The 25,364-nt window shown below is 41.5% G+C and overlaps 1 protein-coding gene across 7 annotated transcripts; it reads left to right on the forward strand.

The window, feature by feature from the left end:
- Positions 1 to 236: 236 nt before the first annotated feature.
- On the forward strand, positions 237 to 25,364 carry SEPHS1 (selenophosphate synthetase 1). 7 transcript variants are annotated; one of them, XM_067317057.1, is made up of 9 exons: positions 237 to 313; positions 3,336 to 3,597; positions 6,567 to 6,670; positions 11,211 to 11,339; positions 12,196 to 12,350; positions 13,121 to 13,211; positions 16,704 to 16,803; positions 18,302 to 18,514; positions 24,074 to 25,364. In XM_067317057.1, the coding sequence occupies exons 2-9, from the start codon at positions 3,405 to 3,407 to the stop codon at positions 24,286 to 24,288; spliced, it is 1,200 nt and encodes a 399-aa protein (XP_067173158.1). In that variant the 5' UTR covers positions 237 to 313; positions 3,336 to 3,404; the 3' UTR covers positions 24,289 to 25,364. The 7 variants fall into 7 exon arrangements, with proteins under 7 accessions (XP_067173158.1, XP_067173151.1, XP_067173184.1 ...); XM_067317050.1 differs by lacking the exon at positions 237 to 313 and adding an exon at positions 1,113 to 1,169; XM_067317083.1 differs by lacking the exon at positions 237 to 313 and adding an exon at positions 1,113 to 1,169 and having other exon boundaries at positions 11,232 to 11,339.

Here is a 25,364-nt window from a genome sequence, read left to right on the forward strand (position 1 = left end):
CGGCGCGCGGGAGCGGGAGCGGGGGGGGGGGGGAGGAGCGCCCTGCGCGCGCGCGCGGCCGCCGCGTGTGGGGGGGGGGCGGGGGGGGGGGAGGCGGCGGGGCGCGCGCGCGAGGCGAGGGGCGGCGCGGCGCGGCGCGGCGCGCGGGGAGGGCGGGGGGGGGGGAGGTTTAACCCCGCCGTGCCCGGCGGCGGCCGCGGCGGCGGCATTTCTATTCAGGCGGCGCTGAGGGAGCCCGGCGCGCCCGGTGCATTGTGGGACTGGGCTGGGAGTCCCGTTCGCGGGAGGAGGCGGAGGGCGAGGAGGCGAGCCGGTAAGAGGGAGACCTGAGGAGGGAGGGAGAGGGAGAGGGAGAGAGGGGGGGGTGGGGGTGCAAGGCGGGGAGATTTAAAGGGGAATTCGCCTCCGCCGCGGCGCCCGGCCGGGCGCGGGGGGCGGCGCGGCGCCGCCGGGCCGCGGGGTGCCCGCCGGGCCGCGGGCCCCGCCGCCCTCCCTCCGCCCGGCGCCGGGCGAAGGCAAGGGGGGAGGACGCCGCGCCGCCGCCGCGGCCGCTTTAAAAAAATCCGCCCGGCGCCCAGGCCGGCAGCGGACGGGTTAAATTTTTCGCCCGCCGACATTTTTTTTTTTCCTCCCTTTCCTTCCCCCCCCCAGCGCGGCGGCGGCGGCGGCGACGGCGGGGGGGGGAGGGGGCGGCGGGCGGGCTGGCGCCCAACGGCCACCGGCCGCCCCGCGCGCGGCGTTGGGGGGGGGGGAGGGAAGGGAGGGGGCTGGTGCCGCCGGCAGCAACGGGTTAACCCCGCCCCGGCTGACATGTTACCTGCCCGCGCCTCCCGCACATACATACGTGCGCCGGGGGAGAGGAGGAGGAGGAGAAGGGGGGTCCTTCGCCCTCCGCCGGGCTCTCCCCGCGGAGAGGGCAGGCTGCGGGCACCGCTCCTCTGCCTGCGCAGCCCGCCCGGCTCCTCTCCTTCCCCCCCGGCTGCACAAAGAGCAGCAGCGAAGGCCCTGGCCGCCTTTAAAGGCAGCAGCTGGAAATTTAAGGTGTCCCGGAGCCATGCCTCTCCGCAGCCCTCCTCGCAGGACTCGGCGGGCACACGGTTGTCGCGGCGCCTCGCCGCGCACCTTGCGCGCGCTTGGGTTGCTGGTGGTTGCGCTCGCGGTTGTTTTGGGTAGGTACCTGCCCCCCCCCCCCCCTTTCCTCGGGCCCGTGCTTTCCTCTTTATGCTAGGCGCTTTAGGGAGGCAAGGGTTAAGCTCTACTTTTTTTAACATTTACTATGCCATTATTTCAAAGTATGGAACATCTGGGTTATGAGGTGCCTTCCTTCTTCTGGGGAGGGGTGTTTACTTTGCAAATGCACTTAGCGCTAAAATTGCATGCTTGCACAGAGTGCCAGAAGTCGCAGAAAACTTGAGTCTTACAAGGTTGCTTCCATGGCAGTCTATGAAATACATTGTTGCATGCTGCTTTACTCAAATCTTCATTAAAAAGTTATTGTGTTCCCGCACTGTGGATGTTTTTCATTAAATAAAATCGTCTTGTTTGCTTCAATATTTATTTTCAAATTGGGAAGCATAATTGACTGTGTCTTACAGTTCTCAAGATTGCAAAAAGTTCCTGGTAAGCTGTGGCCCCTGAATCCTTTCCTATATAAGTAGGTAGGGGGTGCTAGGCATATTGCAATTACTAGTTAGATGAAGGGAAACGTTTCCCTTGTGGGGCAAGTTGCTTTTTACAAATTTCTGGAAATGATTAGAATGAAGTAAAAAGAATTCCCCTTCCTTGAAAAGCTTTTGTCTCCCATTTCTGTTGACAGGTTGTTTTCCAGTCAGTATCTTTTTTGTTTTGATTGCAAATGGTTAGGGTCTCGCATTGGAAGACAACAGCTACAAACTAAATTCATTGCTCATCCAAGACACGTTCTTGTAACTAGAGTTTGGATTACTGCCCAAGCCTGGGCTTTAGAAGATTTGTTTTAAATAAGTGACACGCCTCCTGGAGAAGGAGGGAAAACACTGTAGAGGGGAGTTGGGTTCCATATCAGAAGTTCTCAGGGAGCTTAAAACTTTGAATTCTTACAAACTGTATTCAGTAAATTAGTAGACTTAAAGGTTTGTGTAGCAGATGTTAAGTGTATAGAGGGGATCGGTTGCACAGTTTGTGGGGGGGGGGTTGTTTGTTTGTTTTTACTGCTATTGAACTTACTGAGTACCGGTCAGTTACATTTGTTTTCTTGCTTTTCAGCTTAACCTAGTAACAGCATGATCATCGCTATCATATTGTGTCAGTAATGCATGCTGAACTCTGTTCTCCTTGTTGTTGTGATGCAAGATACTTGCTTTCGAAGAAACTACTCTATGTAGATAGCTTTCAGTAATTCCTGAAAACTTTTTCTTTGAGGAAGATAAATTGCATATTATCTGCTGTTCCTGTTTAGAAGTCAACATTTTGGTTAGGCCTCTTATTAGTTGTGGAGTGTGGTGTATGGCTGAGTCAGAGTGGAAAAACGTTCTAAAATTAGATGTGCATTGTTAAGAATTTTATTAAATGAGTTACAGCAGTGTCTTTTTACATTAATGTTGTAATGGGCAGTTCTCTGTGTAGTCTCAGTGTCATTATTTGACTAAAAAAGGGCTTGAGAAGCAAGAAATCTTTTATTTCAACATTTCATGTTTATAGACATATTAAAATGTAAAATGGCATGTTTGTAGGTAAACCATCCCGATTAAATAGTTTCTCTTCTTTGTTCTTCTGTTACCTGTACTAACATAACTCCGGGGTTGTATTTTCCCCCCAAGGAGAACAGGTGTATTAAGGAGTTTCAGCTTCTTACATCAGAACTGAAGCTGAACCATTATTTGAAAAGTGTCTTATTTTTGAAATTAATATGTTAATGACTAAAGTCATGATCCTCTGTTGAACTGAGTACAAACAGATGTCTCCATTGAGCGTATTGCAGGATCGGGGCCCAGGTTTCCTTTTGGAAATTGGCCCCAGTGCTCTGGGAACTATTATTTCTTTCATTACCTCTGTGTTAAATGAGGTTGGTGTGTTAGATTCTTTTTTTAATGAAAAGCTTATGCAGCATAACTGGGGAAAAAAAATTCATTCTATGATTGGCCTGGCATGATTACAGTTTTAAATACTGGAAGGTAGGAAGAGTTGTTGTTCCTCTACGGTCTCAGAGAAATGGATTGTGTGAGATGTGCCCACCTGTTGTAACAAGTGAAATACATTGAGTGCTTTTCTTTTTTACATCTTAATTTGCTCTACGTAGAAAACATGTTGTCTTGTAGGTTCTAGGAATTTCTAATGTTCCCAATTTTTTTAATTAGACTGATCAGCAAAGAAACTGATACCATTGCTCTGGGGTGGGAAAGGCCAGCAGTCTGTGTGAAAGAACCATGTCCGTTCGGGAGTCGTTTAACCCAGAAAGTTATGAACTGGACAAGAGCTTCCGTCTGACCCGATTCACTGAACTTAAAGGCACAGGCTGTAAAGTGCCTCAGGATGTCTTACAGAAACTGCTTGAATCTCTACAAGAAAACCATTTTCAGGAAGATGAACAGTTCCTGGGGGCAGTTATGCCCAGGTTGGGTAAGTAGCTGCATCTCTGGACACCTGGGATACTTCTGTTTTCATCTGCGTAGTGACTCAATCTGATCTGCTATTTGTTCAATCAGTTTGAAAATTATATGTTGTATAATGCATGCACAGCATCCAGAAATCTGAAGAATGACTATAGTTGACATTTGTTGGCATCTGGGATATAAGAATAACGGGTTTGTATTTTAGTTATTTAACATGCTGCAGTGCACTCAACTATGAAATAAAAACAGAGCTGGGAATGGCTGTAATGATAGGCACGTGCTTAGGAGTTACAGTCTCCTCCTCCCTTTCCCCAGTAGATGCTTTGCAAAACAAAGTAGTATCAATTAATTTCTGAAATTTTATATTTGTACATTGGCTTCTAAAATTTATGCAGTGAATAATCATTAGATGACTCTTAAATGCTGAGTGAGTGAGAGAAAGTGAGGAAGTAAAAGAAAACTTACTTCAGCTAAGACTAGGAATGGATTGTTTCACAGGTGTGTTTTTTTTTTTTTTTTCTCCTTTCAGTCCTTTCATTGTACCCCACTCTAACTTTTTTGCTCACCTATAGAAGCTACCTGGGAAAAGCTGTCTTTACAAGACCTCTGTGTTCTTGCCAGCTTCACTTTCTCTTTGGTATTTGCACAATGATGCAAGCAATAAGGGAAAACAACCTGCACAAGCAATCTACATGGGGAACAGGGCGAATGTAGGTATTTTGATACCAGCTACTGTACCTAATATTGATATAGATAAATGAACGTAGATAATGCATTTAGTGACACTTTTAATTCTGTTTGTCTGTTTACTCAGCCCTGCATATTTAATCTCTGCTTTACAGTGCAGAATGGATTTTTTTCTCAATTTAGGAATATCAATGTAGTATTTATTCCAAAGTTATTTAACTATCAATTTAGTATCCAGTAACCTATTTAAAATTATTTTAATATGGCAAATTATGTATTAGCAGACTAACAGGTTGCAATGCATTATTCCAGAAGAGATTGGATTCAGTGGAAGATCAGTAAGGAGCCCCTGTTTTGGCTTAAACAATGGTGATCTTTGTATGAAATATCTAAGCAGTAATTGTGTGCGGAGCTGGGGTGGCACTAGAGTATTCCCTAGTAAGGAATACTTTGAGCTTCTTTTGGCCCCAAATTGCTATTTGTATGACTCCCCCCCCCCCCCCCCCCCAAACTAAATAGTAGTTATTCACAACAGCATTTCTAATATGGCAAATTTCTAAAATCAGTAATAATTTGTTTTAGATTTAATTTTCTAGCTGTTTTTTTTTTTCCTTCTTGTAAGCTTACAGGCTCTAAAAAGTAATGGAACTGCTAATAGAATTTTCTTCTCCAGCTATATGAAAAGGTAAAAAGTAGACTAATGCCATCACTAAATAGGTCTATCGTTATGTAATAGGAAATCTGTTAGTAATAGAAAGTGGAGAATTCAAGTCTTCTAAAAATGTTTTGTTTTATTTTTATGGTGAGTATCCCTTTAACAAATGTATCTCCAGATTAATTTGGTGTTGCTTGCTCTGATGCCTTGTGCTTAAAAGGGGTAGTCAGCTAACTTCACAGCCTGTGCATATGCATCATGCTTTTGAGATGTAGTCAGGAGGGAAATTATCAATAACAGGCTCAGCCTTGCTAATTTTTAGTGTTCTACAAGTGGCATTATCCAGGCCAATCTTAAAAATGGCCATGAGTATATCCATGAGTAAGAAATTGCAAGTTTGGGCATTAATTCTCTAAGCTGTTATTAAACTTGAAAATCCCTTTTTCAAACACCTCTCTGAACAGATTCCCTTATTTGGGAAGTCCTTTTTTTGCAGAAGAGAAAAATAGCGCCAGAAAAATGGTGGCTCCTTGGAGACTGTCTGTCAAACAGCACTTTTGCTGTAAATTTATTGAAAACCTTACATCAATAGGTGAACTGAGGGCTAAATAGCTTCTGTACACAAGCCACTTCTCTGTAAGTGCTTATGAGCATTTCCTTGGAAGTACTGGATGTGCATAGCAGCTTGGTAGCTTTTGTGGAGGATGAGCAACCCTAAATTGCCACTCGTGAGCTTTCTTCAGTATCCCTTTTCTTCCATGGCCGGATCTTTGCCGTGGTAGCTCTCCCCCTGTATGCCTGCTACCTGGCAGGCCTGCTGCTCCATGTCCTCACTAGCAGTTCGGATGCTAGCAACTAGCTCCAGCCCTGTGCGGGACACTGCCAAATACTGGCTTGTAGCTCTTGCTGCATAGTGTTTTGCTAATGCATTGGGAAAAAGTTACTGTGTGGCATCTGCTCCCTGAAAACTGCTTGTAGGAAGACTCATGCCCTGTGGTGTATACAAAGTAATTCTAAGTATCTTGCTCTTACCCCGGGAAGGAGTTTTCCTGTGTAGCAGATCGCCTTGCCCCGATTCAGCCTCACAGAAATAAGGAGAGACTAACACAGTTGCACAGGTTCCAAGTGGGTGAATCATCTTTCACTGGGGGCCTAAGCAGTGACTGTGCCATTCTTTTTGTTCCTTCTGAAGTGAGGAGGAGATGTCTTCTATGAGAGGCTATGTCCTTTTAAAAACTGTCACTATGTTTTTGTTGAGATGGAAGTAATAGGAAAACCTATTTGCTTTTGACAACGTCAGTTTATGCAGTTCCTCTTAACTTTAAATGTACATGCAGATGAATGCAGGTGTTCTCAAAAGCAACATGCTATTATATTGCACCAAGCTGTAGAACATTGTAGCTTAGTTCTTGCTTTCAGCTGTTTACACGTTCCAAACATGAGTTTTCATTTTTTGGTTGGTTTTCCTCTTATTTGTGCTATGTGCTTTCTCTAGGGCAGGAAATCTGCTCTGTTTGTTTAGGCAGCATTGCGAGTTGTATTTCACAGACATGTTTTATAAGTTCTCTTGTTTAGAACAGCAGATAATCAAGGGCAAAGTTACTCATCCCACGGATGGATTTATGTCTTTGCAGGAATTGGGATGGACACATGTGTTATTCCATTAAGACATGGAGGTTTGTCGTTGGTCCAGACGACAGATTATATTTATCCTATTGTGGATGATCCTTATATGATGGTAAGTTGGCTAAACTTACTGTTAGATGTATTGCTGATTTCATTTGTGCTTCTCACCAGTCTGATGGGAATTTTGACTGTTTGTTCTTGATATGCAATATTAATTGTTTGATTAACTGCATTCAGTGTCTTTCCAAATACACGTGATGAGGGATAGGCATCATCTTTCATCCTGTGATCCTTTCCGTGTTGGCCAGTAATGCTGCAGTGTTGCTTTGTGTAGGTGAAAGTAGGGAGGACTGCTGCCTTTAATTCAAAGCTCCCTCCATCTGTTGATCTGTGGGGTTTGGCTTGAAAAGCACAAAAGGGGAAAAAAGAGCTGTCTGTGAAGCAGTAGACAGTAAACTCCTCTTACGAGGAGAACCGCATTGTAATTGGCCTTTTCTGAGGTTCTGAAATAACCAAGTAACATGTTATAACTGGAAAAACCTAAATGACTGTCGTTGGCAATAGCACCTGGCAACTTCAGGGTGCTTTGTGAACACCAGTTTTTCCATTGCAATATTTCCACTTTGCAGATGGATAAGTTAAAATTCTATGAGTTGTGCAAAGTTGTGTAGTCTTTGACTCTGGTTCTTTCTGTGTCCATGTTTCATTCCATCCATCTTGGTAGAGATTTCTCTGTGGTGTTATGTGTGGTCATGATCAGTATTGACTTGAGCAGAAGGTGATGAGGAAACAAATGCATGTTAGAAAAGATCTTAGTAAGGTTGTAAGGAGCTCTACAGTAAGTGTTAGTTAAATGAAAGTTGAGAAATGCTAGAATTCATGTTGTGTATGATTTTAAGGCAACCCCTTTTCATTAAAGTGTTGTTTTACTTCTATTTATATGACTGCATGCTTTTTGTTATTTTGCTGTTTATTCTGTGAGACCCCTCTCTGTCGGGTAAGTTTTGGACACTCACTCTAAGGTTGGGATCTACTCATTTGTTTCAGTATGCTCGACCAGGTGTTACGGTCGCATGTATGTATGCGCAGATTCTTTGATTCCTGTTCCGACAGAGCTCTGTTTCTGCAAACTGAGAGGCCAAGATCTCGGGCTGGCCTCTAAAATACATGTGGTTGCTGAGCTCTCCTGGGAAATTTCATTCAAGTGACTTGCTTTAACATCATGTGAGAACTTGACAGGGGGCAGAAAAAAAACCCTGTATTGTTGAAGAATGATGTTCAGTTTCATCAACTAAGAAATTCTCCTTTCTCACCTTGTAACAAATACTTGTAAGGGGTCATATGAGAAGGCTGTAGTTAAGGGGGAGGGTTGTCTTGTTGGGAGATATAGGGGAATTGAGATGCTGCAGTAGCAGATAGCTGGTTTTGTGCACAAATGAGGTTTAGGCCAGTGTGGTAGGAGCGGAATGTAAATTTGGCTTTAGTCCAACTTCAGTGGCTGCATCTTAGCTAAAGTCTGTACTGTGATCCACATGCACCAGAAACCTTAACTTTGGCATTTCCAAACACTAAAGTGTTTCACTTTCCATTCTTATCAGTGTCCTTTTTAATGCAATGACTTGCCATTTCTTAGTCTGTTTGCTTGCGTGTATTTCTTCTTAAAAGCTAACTGAGAGCAGGGATTATGTCATACGGCTTCTTGCCGATACCCGCAGCGATTATCAGCAGGCTTGGAACGGCTGGATCCCCTGTTCAGGCCTCTCTCGCTTGGGGACTAGAGTAACTGGGGGCAATACAGATTGCCATTCTCTGTGTGGACCAGTGCTAGTTGGAAAAGAGACAAAAATAATTTGCCAGGGGGGTTATGGATGCTTCTTAAAAGCAGAGGAATGGTGAGACTCAGGAATTCTGAGTTCGTGCCCAGGCTGCATAAAGGAGTGTGCTCTAGACTCCTCTGTTCTTTCCAAGCCTGACTGCTTCTGCCCTGTTTCTCCAACCACTTCTTTCCCCATTTTTAGCCTAGTCCTCCCCCTCCCATGCCTGTTACTATCACAGTTCAACTATCTACTTCCTGGTCTTTTGCTCTGTCTCTTTACCTAGTCAATTCTAGTCTGGTTTTGGGGGTGTATTCTCTGATTCAGAGTCTGTTCCCCTCTCTGTATGCAGTGTCTACATGCAGCTCCTTATCTGATCTGTCTTCCCAGCGGGGGGATAAAAGGAAGCAAAGAGGGAAAGCAGAAAGTGCAAAGCCAGACTCTGAGGTAGAAAAAAATACGCAAAAATGCATATGGACTCTGCTGAACTTCATATTTTTACTTCAGAATACAGGCAGTCGCAGACGGAGAAAAGGAGGGCTATTTTAAAATAAAGTTCTTCAGTTACAGGCAAAAAACTCCTCCTTCTTTTCCTCTTAACCTTTCTCTTCAGCTTTGTTTTTGAAAACAGGTGATCTGTGTTGTCTGATACATCCCTATGATATACACCTGTAATGTTTGTATCCAGCATAGGACTTTGAAGCTTAAATGGTTCGTGATTGGAAAGGTTATAAGCAATTGAGAATAGGTTTCATAATAAGTATCAAACCACGTTAGTAATAGGCCTTATATGGCCCCTTTATGACATTGCAGAGATGCCTGTTTTGAATACAGGAGCAGGAAATTAGCTGGTTCAGGATGGGGGAAATCTCTTCCCCCTCCATTGCAGGGAATATCTTGATGCTTTTTGAAGAATCTTCGCTCCAGACTGAGGATGAGAATCTGATATTCTACCCTTTGCCCTTATAAATAGTTCTTAGTATTCTAAGTAGTTTCTTGTGTTTCAGTGAGATTTCAGTGAAATGGGGGACGCAGCTAGACTAAACCCTGTTTGAGTCCTGTCATGTCTATAAATTTTGGCAAATCGTGTATCATTCCCTCTGCTAATTCAGACTTGAGACTTGCACTCCCTGGATTTGTTTCCACAGTTGTTTTGTCAATAGGCAAAGCTAGAGTGAGGCTGACCTCTGACTACTAGAATAGAGAGCTGTTGTCATTGTGGTTTTAAAAACTTATCTGTCATTCCTAAGAGGGCATAAACCAGAAGTTTGTTTGGTAAATACTGAAGATAGCTCTCGAGAGTTTGATAGTCCCTTTACAAAAAAGGAAAATGACAGGCTTTAGCTTCCTTAACATCTATAAATTTAACAGTGGATATTCATCAACCCATGCAGTACACAGCTCATTCTTCTCTTAATAGTTTAAGTTTTAAATTTTGAAGTCATATTCCAGTTCCAAATATGTAATGGGTTGCCCTGGTGCCAATGGAAACTCTTGAATTTATGAAAAACTGCATTTTATTTCATTGTGATTTGGAGGTGTTATTTCCTGTCATCAGAAAGTGAGATAACTGCCTGATAATATTAATTTGTGTAAAGATCCTGTATCTGTGATTAGGCTGTAAGGTTTTGGAAATGGCAGAAATGTGCTTTGTTTGTTTATTTAATGTGTCTTCCAACTAAGGCATGTTTCTTTAATCCCAGTTGTCTGGAATGAGCATATTGTTTTTATCGTGGTGACTTTGCCTCTGAACTTCGTAAAAAACCACAGATTTAAAATCACAGAACCAGATTCTGATTGTTCTGCTGCTGTAAACTTAGAATAACTTTATTAAAGTGTGTGGTGTCTTCCAGGCTAGCACAACAGAACTTGTTCTGTACTTCAGAATCATTTTGATATCCCTTAGGGTACATCCTTCATCAGCAAGTTCTGCACCTTCATCAGGAAACTCAGTGTCTCATCTCTGTTGTGTCCATACCCTGGCGAAACCTGACTTGCAGATTAACTCAGATCCATTAATTCAGCAAAATTAGAGTAGCTAAGCTCATGTGACCTGAGTGAGCCCTTCTCGGTCCTGTCAGCTTTAAGAATTCTCCAGAGGACCTCTAATAGGAGACTAGGCCTCTTGGAGAAAGTTTTGTTAACGGAGTTGTTCACACACACACACACACACACACACACACACAAATATTAATTAGAATGTATGTGGTCTAAGAAAATTCAGCCTTATTCGGTCACCTAAATAAGTGCACACCTTCCCTCAGCAGGTATGGATGCTCCGAAGTGGTGACAAGGCCAGCATCTGAGAACCGTGAGCTCTTTTATTCCCAGCCTGTGCTGTCTTCTGTGGCCAGCCGTTTGCTGACATCCTAACAGAAGAAGACTACAGTATTAGGAAGCACTATAAGCTTTTTAGATTAGCTCCTTAGCAGTTATAAATTAACTTACTGTAGTCTCCACCATCAGTGCTGTACACTTCTGTGCTGGAATTAAGTTAAAAGGAACGTATCAGTTTAGGCAAGCTGAGCTTGCCTAACTTCAGCCTCTGAAATTAGGAATCTGGTCTAAACTCTTTGTATAAGACACCTGTATAGCCAGTGAGAGAAAGCTTTGTCCAAGACGGCTAGGATGAATTCTTTTATTAACTATGAAGGGAACAGATATCTGTCCTAGACTGGACTCCTAACTGGACACATTACATGAAATGCAGTATGTCACATCTTTGGATTTCTGAGTGCAGGAGCCTATGAAATAAGAAGCTGTCTTAGAGTACAGCCTCGTGTCAGAAGTTTTGTTTTTGACAGGTGATTGTCTGAACATACCGAAACAGTCCTCCAGTTTTTTTTCTTTCTTTTTCAGGGGCGGATAGCATGTGCCAATGTCCTAAGTGACCTTTATGCCATGGGGGTTACAGAATGCGACAACATGTTGATGCTCCTTGGAATCAGCAATAAAATGACAGATAGGGTAAGATTTTGGCACTTGCTTTTGAAGTAAGGGCCAAAACAGCTGTACTTGCCATAATGTATTATCTTCAGTGTATTTTCTCCTCACAGTTTGGGCCCTTTTAAAAAAGAAGCTAAAGACAGGGCTTTGCTGAGTGCCCCAGTTCGTAGTGCAATTCTTGCTTCATAAGCTTTCTGAAGTCACTTGCTAAAATTTCAGTTTTCTGTGTCATCTTAATCTTCTGCTAATACCTTCATCTTCACCAAAATGGTGTCCCTACTCCTGTCAATTTAGAAGAATATTGCCCCAAGGCAGCAGCTGATTACCAATTGATGTAACAATCTGGTCAGATACTTTGGGTTTTCTTATGTCAGCTTTATAACATCTCTTTGAAGCAAAAGCAACTAAAATAGATTGCTTTTCTTTTTTTATTTTTTTTTTCTGGAAGCGACCAGCATGTTTGTTTGCTTTAGCAAAGAAGGACTGTGTCTTCTTAGAAGGGAGTGACTTGAAATTTTGCAGGTTAGTGGAGGCCAAATGCAGCTTGAGTTAACTTTGCTGTATTGCACTGCACTGCTGTGGCTGTACCCGATTACAACAGCAGGATAGTTCTTCCAAGTTTCCAGAACTCTCTGACTTCTTTACTTTCATGTGACCTTTTCAAGAATGTTTCTTCAGCATTTTACAAGGAGCTGTAAAACCGTAGCTCTATGGGATAGCATACCATTTTCAGGAGACTAACTTCTTCCTAAGGCTGGCTTTTCTGTCATGAATTCTTGCCATCAGGGGATTGGCTTGAGCAATTAAGGCCCCGGACCAGTCTGGAAATGAGTAACACTGCTGTGTATGGAACTCTGACTTCTGTTTTGATCTCTAGGAAAGAGACAAAGTGATGCCTCTAATTATCCAGGGTTTCAAAGATGCAGCAGAAGAGGCAGGAACATCTGTTACTGGTGGCCAAACAGTGTTAAATCCCTGGATTGTTTTAGGAGGAGTGGCCACGACAGTCTGTCAGCCTAATGAATTTATAATGTAAGTTAAATCACTAAACAATTAAAGGCACTGGTCAGAAGGGTTATATTAAAAATCCTTTAAATACCATGTTGTGATCTTTCTCTTGCTGAATAAAGCAATACCTTCTCCTGCTTGTGTTTGTTCTTACCACTCAACAGATGCCACATCTCTCTCTCTCTCTCACATGTTTAAGTGTCCTTTTATTTTTTCCCCACCAATATCTTGTGATTCTGTTCTCCTTTTGAAAGGAGTTAAGCTTCTAATCTTAAAAAGTATTAAAGACTGCTTGGGACATTTTTTTTTTGTCATATTTATACATACATTTTAAACCGTGTCCCAGTTATCCTATTAATGGCTGTAACTACAGCATTCTGACCATTTAACAGTAGCCAATCTTGAATGTCTCACTGTGGCATGTTATGATAAAGGAAGGAATTTGTTCTAGCTGATTATTATCTTATGTCCTGAATAACAAAGATAAGTCAGATTTTTTTCCTATCCTATCTTATGCCTGCAGTAAATTAATAGAAAAGATGTAGTTTTGTGTGTGTGTCTGACTGCAAGCATTGTTCTATTATATGAAAGAAGGGCTAGCACTTTTAAATAAGTTTGCAGCTTTTTTGCTCAATAATATCCTGTGGCAATAAATCCCAAAGGGTAATTCTGCAATTAGTGGGTTTTTTCTTTAATTGTACAATAAAATATATGGGACTGTGAATTATTAGCACTTATTCCTAATAATGTGTGAATTTCACTCCCTAATTAATATATGAATTCTTTGTTTTCAGGCCAGACAATGCAGTGCCAGGAGATGTGCTTGTATTAACTAAACCCTTGGGAACTCAAGTGGCTGTAGCTGTCCACCAGTGGCTAGATATTGTGAGTAAACTGCAAAAAAAAGAAATAGGGAAGAGGGGTATGAGTTAAAGGTGGCCTCGCCATTTCCCCCAAAGCCTCAAAATGGGAAGATTCGGTAGTGTAATAAGTATATTGGGGGCTCAGTTGGGAATGATCTACCGTGTGTCCCTCCTCCTTCCTCCTTGGTGTGTCAGCCTCATCTGCTTATATGGAAACCTTTGCAATCAAGACAGTTTGTTATTTTGTGTTTATACCAAGTCCAACTTAATTGGGTCTAATTCTTGGTAGTTCTCAGGCACTGCTGTAATAAACAGAATTGTTGACTAACAGAACAACAGATTAACACCCTGGGTGAAATTATGCCCTCCTCCACCTGCCAAAGTAATTGGCAAAAGCTTACTGATATCAGTTAGGCCAGAACTGCTGTCTGTGTTCATGGGCTTTCTGCTTGTGTACATGGAAATATATCTACATCTCACATGTATTGCTCTGTGCATTCAATAAGAATATTTCTAGCGGCATTATGTATATAGAAATATTTCCATCTGTTACTTCAGGCAAAAATGTAACTACTGAAGTAAAAAGTGACTGTAAAATTGGCATCTGCTTACATTGTCTGGCTCCCAGTATGTCTTCAGAATTATAACTGCTCAGTTTACATTTTAAAAAGATGCATCTTTACTAATTGTGCGACTACTGAGCCAATAGACTGGCAGAGGAGTGAGCTCAAATCTACTTAGTCTTGGCTGTTAGCCACTAAATTGTCAGATGAATTCTAATTCCAAAGTCTGTGTTAGCAAAAGTGGGAGAGAACCAACCTGAGCCTTCATTGGAGTCTGAAGTGTGAACAACTAGAAAAAGGTGTTTATTTGTTTCCTCCTTAACAGAGTCTGGCCTAGCAATTTTGACCTCTGGGGCTACAGAATTCTGCATTTTCCAGTCAAATATAAGGATCAGGGCCTCAGATAATTTTGATATGAAAATCATTGAGGAACAAAAGTGAAACAACAAGACACCCTATTTATAGTATGTTTTTTGGCCGTAATCTCACTTCTTAACATATCTATTGTTGTATTGACAAACAGACTTGCAAATTAAGGATATTCTGCATTTCCACATATTTCAAGTATTTCTAATTTCCTTGACTGTCAACCAGAAACACTTTCTGGTCTGAAAAATCAGGGCAACAAGGAAATCAATCCTCCTGTTATGTGTAAACAGCATATATCTTTGATTGTGCTAAGGAAATTTCTGAGTAGTTGTGCTGCCTTGTTCTTTAGCTTTCTTTTTTTTGAAAGAGAAGGGAAGATAAAACTAGAATTACCCATCGCAAAGCCACCTGTAAATCAAGCTTCAGTAAGGAATTTGACTTTGTATTGAAAAGTATGTGGGAGAAGGTACATGGTTACAGTATGTTTATGCATAGGCAAGAAGGGAAAACTAGACTGTAAAGACTTGTGGCTCCAGAACAAATTTAAAAATAAAAAAGGCTGAAATATTTACACACAGAGCAGTAGCAAATGAGTTCCTGGTAACTCGTGAAAGGCAGAACCATGGCAAGAGCCCTGTGAGAGCTGCTTATGGAAGGAAAATCTAAACGGAGGCAAAATTTGTCCTGCCTGCCCAGTTGCTGCAGGCGTTGTTGCAGCCAGGCCCCAGCTATGCTGCTGGCGGCAGCAGCTGGAGGGGGCGAAGGGAGAGCCTGCACAGGGTCCGCAGGGAGCTGGGCTCCCTAGGGGCCCCAGGGGACCCGGTTGGGGACATACGTGGGTGATGAAGCTGTTTGTGGTGGCTCCAGCTGCCAGGCTGATGGTGTGGAATGACTAGGCTGATCTGCATTTGGGAACTAGCAGCACTTGCCTTTTCCTTTTTCAGCCTAAAAGCATAAAAGGGGTTGCTCTGTACCTTTTACAGAAAGGGTTTTTTAAACCCTGCTGTGATATACCTTTTCCATTCAGAAATCTAAGGTTCCTTTTACAAAGTGTTAAGGGATTTTTGTGAGGTTTTTTTGCCTTTGTTCCCTCCTTACTGCTCCTGCTATTCCAGTATCTGATTGCTATAGTAGTGAGGAATTTGCATCTAAGTTCCAGCCTACCTGTGTTTGTGGTCCTCCTAGTCTCAGCCTTCAGTTTTACTTCCACTTCGTTTGTGGTGATTTCCATTCCCATTGTCTGAACTGTCTCCATCCCATGATCAGCCTAAAGACCTTTTCTGAAAACTGGGCAAAAGGATTGCTCAGTCATACTTGGAGTAAAAATAATCTGTACTCTGTCCTCCCTGTAATAGCCTAATTTATTTTTTTCCTTGCTCTTTTCTCATTTATATAAATAAAAAGCTTTTCTTATTTTTTGGGTAGGAACCAGCTCAACCTAATTTCAGAAGGTCTGGTCTTGTTCCTGCACTTTCTTGATCTTAATAAATAATGTATCATGGCTGACCAGTCTCTTTCCCCTCACCTGATTTCTTCTGGATTCTGTCTTACACCCCTGGAAGTCAGTGCTCTCTGATAAGTTCCTATCCCGATCCAGCATCATAGGCAGATTCTCGCAGATTTGGCACCTTTGGTTAAGAATTTTGTCCTGTGTATATATGTTGTGGGTTAGCAGTGTAGGCATTGTGACTTTAAAAATCCTGATTTTATTTACTTCAGTTCTCTGTAATTTTATTTTCATTGGAAAAGGAAAAAAAAGGAAAATTAAACCAGTTTGTAGTGTTGCTCTTCATAGTTAAATGGTTGCTTCATTTCATTCTGGATGCAGAATTATTTCAGCTGTGAATGAAATGATTGCTCTTTATAAGGTACTGTTTCCTAAATTGTTCTGAGACCCTTTTGGGATGAAAAGCACTTCCTACCATATGATGGAGGCATAAATCCATAAAAGATGCTGGAGAATGGGTAAAAAGAAGTGTAGCTGGCTGATTTTTAAACTGTAAGGGAAGTTTATGAGACTCCCCTAGTCCTACCTCACGGGAGTGAGCCCGCCCTGCCTTGGTGTACCCTCTTCAGAGCCGGACTTCCATGTATCAGTGGCCTTCCTTGATCAGAGTGTCCGGATGTAGAATCAAGAATTTTCTCTTCAAAAACAAAGAAGGCAGAGATTACAAATCTCAACATCCAGCAACAAAGTTCTTTTTGTTTGGCTGCAGAGTTCAAGCCAGGCAGTTGCCTCAGAGGAGCTGTTTACATAGGGTAGGTTATTCCACTCCACTCTGCCACTGAGAGCAAGATGTGAGGTGCTTAATGCCTAATAGATCTTTAAATGAATTTTACCTAGGTACAGTAGAGTAAGATGCATACATACGGTCAGCTTCAGGACCTCTGAATAAAACACTGACTGTTGAACCTTTTGCCCTTCTCTACGCTGAGCAAAAAAATCAATACAAGTGTATTTTGGATGAAGGGTTCTGGTTTGTGGTGGGTTTTTTTTGTTTGTTTTTGTTTTTAGCGATAAGGGTGTGTTTTAAAATGTACAGATGAAAACCTAAGGGAATCATCTTTCTTTCATCCATTAGCCAGAAAAATGGAATAAAATCAAACTAGTAGTAACACAGGAAGATGTAGAACTAGCATACCAGGAAGCAATGATGAATATGGCAAGGCTCAACAGAACAGGTAAGAAGAGGGGTGTGTGTGTGTGTTTTGGAAGGGGGAGCTGGCTTGGGGGAGGAGGGGTAAGGTTTTTTTCTTTTTTTCCCAAATGCATATTTAATTTCATTTCTCTGCTGTTGGGAAATATGGTACAGCTGCTTTATCCCCTCCTTTTGCCCCATCTTTCTGCTGTTCAGTGTTTGTGAAGCAAGTAAATTAAAATCAAACGCCCCCTTTTAATTATATAGCAGAAACACAAATGCTGCTGGAGATGATTATGACTCATATGAGTGCAGCAAGTAACATCCGAGTGAGTTAGAGGATGTTTTAAAGGGAAATATACTGGATTTTTTTTTTCTGTGCCTAGAGAATTCATGAAGGTCTGGCTGCAGTAAGGTTAAAAAAATTGGGAATAGAATAATAAAGCAAAAGTTCTTAATTTTTATGTTTCAAATTATTATTATTTTTTTTACTGTTTTGTGCTTCCCCAAAGTGGAAAATGTAGCATGTGGTTTCTTTTCTATTTTTCTTCCTTTCTTTTAGTGTTTGGAGGGTGAAGGTTCTGCTTTTACCCCAGAAATGTTAAGCCAGGATTTCCCTTCTTTGTTCAAGGTGTCTTTGGAGGAGCAGAGAACTGAATTAGGTGTTTTCTTAGTCCTCAGTTGAAGGGACAGGGATAGTTAAATATCCCTTCTCCCATTTTTTCAGATTTCATTCGGTGATTGTCTTATGGAAAAGGACACTCCTGGGTCCTGCTTATGTATTTGGAAGTACCAAAGAAGGGCAGAACATTCTTGGTTTTGTTTTTCTCCGCTCTTTTGTCAGCCACCTTTAACAGCACTTAAATATTCTTAACTGGAGCTATTGTCCTTGCCTACAGAGGTGCCTTTCCCCCAGCCAGGGCTCTGCAGTTGCAAATACCCAAGAATTCCATGAATGCATAGGTGGGGAGGCTGGGACTTCGGGCTGGCTGTGCCTGTCCATCCACCAGATCTGCTCCCTCCCCCCATCGCCTCTGTGCTTTGTTCTTAAGCTCTTAAACTGAGTGTCCAGAACTTAAGTTCTACTGTGACCTTCTTGTGGAGTGGCAGGGAGAGAGATAGGAGCAAATTGACCCAGTATGAATCTGGCCTTTGCTGTTAATGAAGCAAAGCTGAGCTCAGAACCTCTCTGGCCCTAAACTTTTGGGAAGTTTGAATCTAGAGTACACCCTTGTTTCTTAGACTGCTAATATAAATCAGTAGCACGTGTCTAATAGAGCATGCTCATAAATATAACTTTGGTATTGAATTTTCAGTATAATTTAATACCTTAAATACAAGCTGAATTTTTAAAAGGTTACATGCAGTATTGGTGAATTCCAGTTGCCTTCCAGCATGATTTTTTTAATTTGAGATTTAATTTTTTTATTTAAAAAGTCAGCAAATCTGATTCAGATCAAAGGTAGGCAACTTCATTTCAACTGTGCACTATATTGTTGAAGCATTGCACTTACTGATTTTTTTTTTCCCTTGTTTTGAAGCTGCTGGACTCATGCACACTTTCAATGCACATGCAGCTACAGACATCACAGGATTTGGAATCCTGGGGCATGCACAAAACCTTGCCAAACAGCAGCGAAATGAGGTGTCCTTTGTTATCCATAACCTTCCTGTTCTTGCTAAGATGGCTGCCGTCAGTAAGGCTTGTGGGAATATGTTTGGCCTCATGCATGGGACTTGTCCAGAGACCTCAGGTGAGTGACACTTGTGCCTTCTTCTTCCTTCTGTACACCTCAACATCCGAATTTAATACCATTTTAATACCATTGTACAGCCACAAATACCATGCATTGCATTCAAAATCACAGTTGGTTTGGGGTATAGCCAACCTAATGAGCATTAGCCATACAACTGTTCATAATTAACTTCTTCAGCTTAATTTCCAAACCACCATCCTGTTTGGAATGCTTTCTCCTTCCTTATGAAACACTATATTATAGAACCCTTGCTGTGTTGAATATCTGGAACATTTTGCAGTTAGAATTCCATGATTGTTCTTTTGAAACCTACTTTTCTCTCACATATAAACTACAGAACAGTGAGTATGTGAATATCCCAGCACAGCTGACAGTGAGTTTTCTCAAAAGTAAAACCATCCGCAGTAGGTTTGCCAATCAAATGAGTGCTGTGTTTCTCATTATAAATATGCGTGAAGTTCAGTGCTGAATGGCCACTCTCGGAGACTGTGGCCTTCTCTGTCCACTGCACGCAGACATCAGGAATACAGATTTTTTTTTTTTTTCTCCATGTTTTTATGCATCCTGACTTTAAGGGATTGTAGCTAGCAGCAAGAAAAGAATTTGGGCTCTGACTTGTTCGGTACTTTAGCACTCTATTCAGTAAAGCTGGCATTTGTAGTGACAATAAATACAGACATGACAAAAATGTACTGAGAATCGGACCATTAAGTTAGAGTTCATTTCAGGTAAGCATTTAAACAGTCATCATGTGGTTAAAAGCTTCTAATATGGTATTTGAACATTGTCTTACCATTGAGTATAGTCCATCTAGCCTACTGGAATAAATACTTCCTTCTGCTGGAAGCCTCTATACTTCATTTTCCTCTTAAATCTTCTGTCTTGTTCCATTTCTTCTTCTTCTTTAATCTCACTTTTCTTTCTCTTTGGTAAATAGAGAAGATAGAGCAAGAAATCTGTCTCTTTCTCTTATCTCCTTCCCCCCTTCTCCTGTCCAGAAGTATTATCCAAGTTCTCTGCAGTTCGCAACAGAGGGGGCCCCTTTTAGCAAAACAGTCCAAAGATTTGGAAAGAAGCATCGCAGTGAGAGCCATAAACTTTTCCCCTAGTGAATACGCAACTTGCCATGATCTGTTGAATTGCTCCTTAGCCATCTGTGTTTAAACAGACGCTCTGTACTAGAGAGACTGTATAGCTCAGATGCTGTGTAATAGGATATGGGATGTGAACCCTTTCAACAGTTCAAATCCAGCTTCAGTCAGCAGAGACCAGAAGTATCTGGTGGCTGTTTGGCAAGCTGTGCAAATAAGTTTGGTAGCGTCAAACTAGCTCTTACTACCTAGGAGTCCACATGACCAGAGTGCCAAATAGCACTGCCTTAGGGGCATTTGTTATTGGTTGCAAATAGGCCAAAATAGCACTGACACAGAGCTGAAACTGCCTTACGCTCACGAGGTGCTCTTTCAGGTGAGTGGCCCTGGCAGAGGGTTGTGTAGCAGTTGGCGTGGGAATAGCTTAGCAGCAAACCGAGAACTTGAGTCTTCAGAGCTGCCCATCCTGCACCCTGTGCTAATGCTGGCTTTTTCTTGAAAGAATGTGAAACAATGCGGTGGTATGCAGTGCTGTAAGTGTTTGGAAGTGGAACACAGTTGACTTTGGAGCATAAACTAGATGCTTCCACTTGGGAATGAGAGCAAGAGGTGTCTTTGAAACTCTGAACAGCTTACCTTTCAGCATACATAGATGTTGATTAAAAAAACAGCAAGACGCATTCAGTTATTTGTGAACTTTGGGTGCCTCAAAACATGTATATTTGATTTCATTGGTGTTGCATTTCTGACATTAGAGATGGTTATAGGGATTTGTTGTGGGGTAGTATCTGCCAAATATTATAGAGATCTGTAGCCACATGGACATGTTAGGTCTGGTCTGAAAGCTATATAACTACAGTCCCGTGGGCTTTATGCTTAACCAAATAGCCTGACACCATGCAGAAGTCTGTATTAGCTTGGGCATGGTGTGCTGAGATGGCTGTACAGCATTCAGACCCACGCTGTTGGCACGCTTCATGTCCTGGGGTTGGTTTGTATGGAGACAAGCGTGTGCGTTGCTGCAGCTGTAGATCCAGTTGTGAGGATGCCTTGTAGGGCAGCTCATCAGGGCTGTTCATATTGTCATATAGATATACCTTTATTCTGTTGTCTTAAACTTTCAGAAATGCTATGTCTGCAGCTTCTTCGTTTGGGGAACAGATGTTTTTCAGCAGAGTGGGCAGGCAATGAGAAATTTTCTGGAAAAGGATCTGAATGGATTTAAGACTGTTGTTTTTTCTGACGTGCATTTGCTGGGCACCTGTTGACAAAAGTCAGTGTTGGAAAGATCTCTTATGTCATCTGTTCCATCCTCCAAACACAGTTGCTTATAGTTTGTTTTCTTAAAACTCAAATTTTGCATGATTTTGTGCTATCTTTTAGATAACTCTTTTGCTAATGGTTAAAGTTGCAGCCGGGAGGATGTTTCCAGTCGCTTTAATTCTATTTATTAGACTGGCTGCTTGCAGAAATATGTTACAATATCACTCTGTATGGGATACTCATGCATGTGTGTATTTTTTGCAGTCCTCTTCTAACAACTTTTGAAGCTGTTGACTGATGTCAACAAACCTTTTTAGTGTAGTAGAGGAATCTTAAAGATGCCGTGTTTCTGCAAATTTTATGAAAATAGGCAGATGGATAGAATAGAAGGGCTGTGTTGGTGCCTGAGTAGAGGAAAGGCTAATGATCTCATCCTTTTATTAGTCATTATGATAGAGGCATTAGCAGAAGCAAGGACACTTGATTTTGATTCATGGAACTATTTGCATTTCTCCCCTTAATTGGAAAGCTTTGTCTAGTCTAGTCTGTGCTTTTGAAGTTTTCTGTGTTCAGTTCTCTGCTTGCAGTACAACAGTTAAAAATGGTAATGGTCAAAACCTCTTAAAAAAAAAAAAAAACACTTTTTTTAGAAATGTAAGCCAGGGCAGATGGCAGTATCTGCTTCCTTTCAACCCAAAAGTTGGGAATCAAGCAGTGAATTCTCAAGTTGCCAAGGCCCTTTGTTTATGCAGTCTGTGGCCTGTTTGTTTTGTCTTCAGTGGTGGCTAATGGTACACCATTAATGCTACTGGTACACTGATACTGGTACCTGCTGCTGGACACCTGGTACACCAGGAAATGCTGCTTGCTTCAGTGCAGAGTGGCACTGCCTCTTCATTTTCCGTAGGAATAGCACATTGCAGCAAGTCAGATTCCTGGTGGCTGTAACCTTGCATAGGTGAAGGCTTCTTGCAGTTGTCCATGGGACAAAAATTGCTCAGAGCGGCTAGGAATGCTAGTAACATAGCGGGAAAACCTTAGGACTTGCCCCAAGGGTTAAACAGACTGGTCAACCTACCAGAGAAATAATTATAATCCCTGCAGATAGGAATCCTACTACTGATCAAGAGTAGCCCATAACCTTGATTGAGAGTTATTGATCAAACTGTGGGATGCAGCAGTCAAGTGGGAAGTGTTTTTTGATTATAAACTTTCATTTGGCATATTTTTCTGATCTTGCCAAAGAATGTAACAGGGTGTGCGTATAATTGATAAAAACTGTAGAATGAGTGTGTGGGGAAAAGATAATGAGTAAAGGTTATTCTCTTGCTCTTCCTTATTTTGTTTTCTCTGCCATACTTTGACTCCTCCCTTCTGACTGTTAGTAAATTCTCTGCACTATCATTTAAACCTCTTCCCTGACTCACTGGCACTGTGACATAAGATATTCTTCAGTTTGATTTAGAGCCTTCCATGGGAATGGTACTTAATTCCTTTGTAGTTGATTTGTCTGTTACATCTGCAAGAGCTTAAACACTGTGTTTCGTGTTTCTGATTTCTTGCTCTTGATGGAGGTGCCTGGAAGTTGGTATGTTCTGATACGTCTGTCATAGGTAGGCATTTTTGTGGATGGCACCCTCATTTACTCCATACAAAACCTAAAAAATAATTTTCATGCTTACATATGTCTCTCCAACTTACCCTTAAAGTTCAATAGCTGCTTCTTCTCATAGCCTTAAATTAAGTGTCTTTAGTCACCACCTCTCTTGTTTGCTTGGAAAAGCAGTTTCCACATAAAGGCATCCGGCGTGCTTGGGAGTTGTTTAAATGCCGCTAAGGTGCGGGGATGCGAGGGCAGCGAGCTGAGCAGGGCAGCTGGCTCAGTAGATGGCGCTTTGCTTCCAAGTTTGGTTTGGAGCTGACGGGGCCCCATTTCCAAGCAGCTGAGGCTGTGCTGCTGGCCTGCTGCCCTTCGCTGAGACAAGAAGACTTTGGATCAAATAACTTGTGGGTACTCCAGTATTACTGCTCTCTTTTTAAGAGTAGGCAAGCCTCAGCATGTGCCTAAATTCCTGTTTGGATAAATGTACTCTGTTGCCTGTATTCTCCAAACATTTTCCAGTGAGAGATGGTATGTTGACCCTCCCTACAGAAGAGCTGAAAGAGGCTGCTCTCTATTGAAATACAGCAGAGTGTACAGGGTTTAGAGCAAGAACTGTAAAAACTGTTTGCATGTAACATTTGAGGCTTAACTAGGCATCTGCAGACGAGTTTACTGTTCTGTGGTGCAGTGCTTCACACATAGGCAACACAGTATAAATCTAAAAAAGGTAAGAAATACAGAAAAACTCTTACGTTTTAGTAATAAAGAGGGGAGAGCACCAAAACATTTAATGATTTGTCCAGAGCCCCCTGGAAGGTTGTGCCAGAGCTGGCGATGAAACTCATTCTAGCACTTCACTTCCAAAATCATCTTTTTCAGTGCTTTGGGATTCTCAGAATGGAGGTGTTCGTAGGTTTAATAAGTGAATGGCAGCCTTGCTAACTGGTTATTGTGCTGCTCCAGAAAAGCATTCATTAGTAGATGAAGTATTTTTGCAGTTTTCTCTGTGAGGGAAAAAAAGGCCTTATGGGAAAGGCAGTAGCTTAGAAAATCCCTATTAGCAAAGGGGTCAAAGGGACTGGCTATTGCAAGGAGCACAGGATCAAGCCTGTGTTTAATTTTCCAATTCTTGCATTCACTTCTAACAGTCCCTGTTTTGATGAATGATTTCATAGCAATCAATGGAATTACTTGCAGAATCAGCTGCTACCAATATGTGGTTATAGGTATCTGAATATGGCCTTGATTCAAAATGTTTCTGTGTATACTTTTTGTAGAGGCACTTTGCAATCCTCTGCTAGAAGTTTACAATGCCAGTGTTGTTTGAGTATGTCATTTGTTGGCATCAGTATGATGTCTTTTCGCCAACATCTTTTGTGTGTATTTGGCTTCATTTACATATGCACTAACGCTGAATTCAAGAACAAACTTCTTTCTGTAAAGTGAGAGCTCGCAGACTTTCACCATGTCTTCTTTCGGAGTCCTGCAGTCTGACAGAATTCACTGAAGTCACCAAGTGCTTGTCTGAATAGGGATTTGGCAGATCAAGGTTGAAACGCTTTTTAATCAGACATTTAATGCTCTGCTTTTTCTTTGCAGGAGGCCTCCTCATCTGTTTACCACGAGAACAGGCAGCACGTTTCTGTGCTGAGATCAAGTCTCCAAAATATGGCGAAGGTCACCAAGCATGGATTATTGGCATTGTAGAGAAGGGCAACCGCACGGCCAGAATTATAGACAAACCACGAATCATTGAAGTTGCACCACAGGTGGCCACTCAAAACGTGAACCCGACGCCTGGTGCCACCTCTTAATATAGATGAAATAGCTGTTTGTTTTTAAATAGATCTATTCCTTTATCATCCTACAATTTAAAGAACTGTAAAAAAGAAAAGAAAAGAAAACTTGTTGTGTCTGCACATCTGGTGGCCTTAGGTCAGTTTATGAGTGGATACAATTAATAAAATAAATTCCATTGCCTTTTTTTCCTGTTACATTAACTGAAGATGCACCTAATCTTGAGGCAGCTTCTGAGTTGAGAATTATATTGTTATCCAATACTGTTGATTCATTTTGAATCTTTAGACACTTATCTCTTGCCGCATAGGCTCTTTTTAAAGGTGCTTTCACGTAGCACAGACATTACCAGTAGTAGTGTCAAATAGCAGTTTGTGTCCTTTCATTATATGTATATTTATCATAAGTCTAATTTTGATGCCTTGAATGATATTCCGGAAAGGCAATAAATTGATAAGCGACACAGTGGGTATACCCAGTAGTAAGAGGGTTGCATGATTACATTCAATCTTTGATTTTTGTAAGGTTTAGTCTTACCAAGAGCATCTACGACCCTGGACACTGCTTGGTAGTGCACTCTAACAAGCAAGTGCTGACTTTGCATGGAAAGCGCTTCAGAGTCGGAGGAGTCATTTTTTTAATTTCATTATTTGTAGACCTGACAATATTTACTGTATTATCAATGATTGTTTTCTTTATTGATAGTAAGGAAAAATAATTTTTTTTGCAATGTGATCGGATGTGCTATAGTGCAACAAAGGTTTTGCAGACCAAAAGGAGGTTACTGTATAATATTCATTTACAATTCACTATATAAATAACTACACAAATAATTTTTAAATATAATCAAACTAAAATAAACCTGTTCTGTGGATGGTAGTGTTTAATACATTTTATATTTTGTATAGTGATTACAAGCCTTTTTTGTTTCTTTAAAATCAGCAGCTGTTTAGTATAATTCTTAGTATTATTTTGTTCTTTGCTCAAATACATTTTTGTGCACGCTTTTGTGATCTGTGTTTAAAATCTACATTGCCAACATTGCAGCTTGAACTTAAGCCTGTTATTCAAAATAAATATTTAATTTTTTTTA

The sequence above is a fragment of the Apteryx mantelli genome, chromosome 1 (genome assembly GCF_036417845.1).
Source record: "Apteryx mantelli isolate bAptMan1 chromosome 1, bAptMan1.hap1, whole genome shotgun sequence".
Classification (NCBI taxonomy): Eukaryota; Metazoa; Chordata; class Aves; order Apterygiformes; family Apterygidae; genus Apteryx; species Apteryx mantelli.